The 3,194-nt window shown below is 60.6% G+C and overlaps 1 protein-coding gene across 1 annotated transcript in view; it reads left to right on the top strand.

Annotated features, from left to right (window-relative positions):
• The first annotated feature begins 1,227 nt into the window (after positions 1-1,227).
• Positions 1,228-3,194, top strand: part of UBASH3A (ubiquitin associated and SH3 domain containing A) — a 29,876-nt gene continuing 27,909 nt past the window's right edge. The window contains exons 1-2 of the mRNA XM_015593075.1: positions 1,228-1,545; positions 3,176-3,191. Coding sequence (XP_015448561.1) covers positions 1,433-1,545; positions 3,176-3,191 — 129 coding nt within the window. The 5' untranslated portion in view covers positions 1,228-1,432. The remainder of the gene's footprint in view (positions 1,546-3,175; positions 3,192-3,194) is intronic.

The raw sequence follows: 3,194 nt of genomic DNA, 5'->3' as shown, positions 1-3,194 counted from the left end.
CATTAAGTGCATCCAACAAAAGACGACTCTCCAGAGTTCTCACAAATCGATAAGAAAAACCAAACAATCCCATTTTTAAAAGGCCAAGGATGTGCAGAGGTCCCGCCCCAAAGGGGTTATTTAAGTGGCCGAGAGCCTGTCTCACGGTGCTCAGCATCGTTGCCATGTGGGGCAGTGCCGACGGGCACCAGAGCGAGGTACCGCAACGTGGCCGAGGCCCAGCACAGCACACCTGGGCGCTCGCCCGCTGCGGGCCAGCGGGCAGATCGACCACCGCTTTGCAGGAACAGTTGGCAGTCTCATATCCTGTGTCCCCGACACCGCACTCCTGCATGCGTCCCTAACGGAAAGGCACGCATCGGCACCAGAGGACACGGACGAGACTGTTCGCAGCAGCAAATCGGCTGACAAATGGAGAGATACATTATGGTGCGCTCCTGTCATGGAACATTGCAGGACGAGGCAGCACGCGAACCGCGGCGACAGGCAGTCACGTGAATTAATGTCGCACACTCGATTTTGGACAAAAGAAGCCAGACGTGAAAGAGAACATGCCACACGGTCCTATTTACATAAGGGTCAAAAAACAGGCTACGTTGATGTACGAGTGAGTCAAGTGGCTGCCTTTTGGGGGTATGGGGGGAACACTAGGAGTCTGGAGGGGGTGGGGACGGGAGCTTCTGTGGTTTGGGTCAAGTTCCAGAGCCAGTGCACGGGGCTGAGCCCTCTTTCTCTGTGTGAGGCTCCGTCCCCGAGCTCCACCCCTGGATGCCAGCGACGAACACCTCCTCCTCCGGCTGTGACAACCCAGAACGTCTCCAGACATTGCCAGTGGCCCCGGGGACAGGGACCAGGATCCCCCCCGTTGAAGATGACTGTTTTTACTGCTGTGTGTGTGCTCACTTTATGAAAACTGATGGATCTGTGCACACGCGATACAGCAACCTTTCTGCACGCGCATTATTTAAAGGGTTTTTAAATCCGAGTCGTCAACGAGTAACTAAAAGCAGCAAACATCTTAGCGTGAACATACAAGATAGTTGTAGTATAGTGTCATGTCGTCTCTGCAGATAAGGGGACGAAGATCCGGGCTTGCTCAGGGTTCTGCGGCTGGTAGGACCCAGGGGCGAACCCCCGCCCCCGCCCCTCCCTCTGTCGCACGTAGACTTGCTCCCAAACACACCCCACGTCAGAGCAAAGGCTGATCCCACACAGGGACCGGTCTGGACCTCTGAACCCCAAACGGGGTTGCTAGACGCTGCACCCAAGCACCCCGCAAAAAGACTTCTGAAAACCAATATCTCATGCAAACAGGATATCAACTTTTGTCAGAAAGATCAAAAAAAGGCTTGAGGTTTTTCTTAGCAGCCTCGGCCCCTCCTGCGTCTCCCTCCCTCGTTAGCTCCTCATCTCAGAGCGCAGGCAGGAAGAGATGGCGGCCGGGGAGACGCAGGTCTACGCGAAGGTCAACAACAAGCTCAAGGGCCGCAGGGCCGCCTCGCTCCTGGACCCCCTGCTGGGGATGGGCTTCCCCGTGCACACCGCGTGAGTACCGCCCGCCGGGCGCCTGCCCAGCCCCGGGTCTGACCTTGCTGGGGTCCCGGCCCCAGAACTGCCCGCTGCAGGAGCTCTCACTTCCTGCCGAAGCAGTGCGCCTTGCAGGGACAGGCGCGGCCTGGAAATAAGCCCGTCTTCTGCTTTTCATAAGCGGCAGGATCTTTGCCTTTTAAAGACAAACTGCCTGCTGGCTGATGGGGGGGACCCTGAAATCTCGGAGCATAGGAAGCCATGTGTTACTGTGGGGCCCCCACGTCTCAGGGTTTGGAAGCGTTGGGGCCTGGTTGAACCCTCTCTGTAGGCAGCTCGGTGACTCTGAGATGACATTTCAACTGCCAATTTGAAAGGCCCCGCAGCCCAGGGAGTGTCCGGGGCTGGGACCTGCTGGGATGGGGGTGAACCATGTGCCCTTAGGGAAAAATCTCTTGACCGTCTGATAATGAAACAGAACAGTTGGGGGACTACGGAAACAGAGTCGGCGAGATTCTCTTTACCCAAGGGGCAGGGCCCCACACAGATCACTTTAACCTTGGGACCTGCCCCGCTCGAGCGAGTTGGTATCGAGTGTGATACCAACGCCGGGTTACAGGGTCCACAGAAACGGTTCCTCACACCGGGTCCTCACCTTACGATCATGATCGATCGGGGACCTGTGAAACAGGCATCGGGAGTGGAGTGAGCGGAGGGCCTGCCGTGTGCCGACTCCGTGCTGGGTGCCCGCTGCGGGGTGCAGACAGGGATGCTGAGGCTGAGGAGGGCAGGGCCGAGCCCCGCTGTCCAACGCACCTCTAAATCCCATGCTTCACCTCACTGCTGACGCCATCAGGTGTTCGCACACTCAGAATCCCCTCTAATTTAAGCACGCTTTAAAGGCCCCATTAGGCCGGGCGCCCCAGGGACGGCTCCACGCCGAGGCCGCCCATTGAGTCCTGGCAGGCGGCACCCAGTCCCGCCTTGCCTCCAGCCGCGTGGGCTGAGTTCCTGAGCGGACTCCCTCAGCCACGTCCCATGCTGCTCAGTGCGGTCCCGTCCGGTTCAGTTCAATTCGATGGACACCCATCCCGTCACGGTGACAGTAAGGGGCAGAGACTCGCGGTCTGGTAGGGAGGCAAACGGACATGGTGACCGCATGTGCGACGGGGAAAGGCAGGGGGGCCACATGTCCCCTCCCCAGTCAGCGGTCTGGGGACGGTGTCCTAGAGGAGGAACGCTCGAGCTGAGCTGGAAGACCCAAAGGCACCTTGCCACAGAGCCCGAGCTGGCAGGAGGTGCGGGCAGGCTGGGGTGCGGCCCTTCACGGACCTGGCCCTGGGGGCGGCCAGGGGAGCCAGGACGGCAGGTGTGGGGGGACCTCGGGGCACAAGCCCTTGGACTCCATGCCAAGGACGGGAGGAGGGAGCGGCTGGCGGACGTGAGCGGGGGGCGGGAGAGGTCTGGCTCTCGGGACCCCAGGGAGGCCGCGGAGGACGGAGGCCTGGGCGCCGCGCCCGGCCGTGAAGCGAAGCAGCCCGGCCCCCCGAGGGCCAGCTGTGTGCCAGGGCTGCGCCCCCTGTCCCGCCCTGTCCCAGAGAATGAAAGGCGGGGTTCTGAATGCTCCCCGTGTCCTGCGTCCCCACAGGCTGAAGGCGCTGGCGGCC

Source organism: Pteropus alecto, unplaced genomic scaffold (assembly GCF_000325575.1).
Source record: "Pteropus alecto unplaced genomic scaffold, ASM32557v1 scaffold97, whole genome shotgun sequence".
NCBI classification, from domain to species: Eukaryota; Metazoa; Chordata; class Mammalia; order Chiroptera; family Pteropodidae; genus Pteropus; species Pteropus alecto.
The sequence above is the reverse complement of the archived record's forward strand: the minus strand, read 5'-3'. Positions and strand labels throughout refer to the sequence as shown.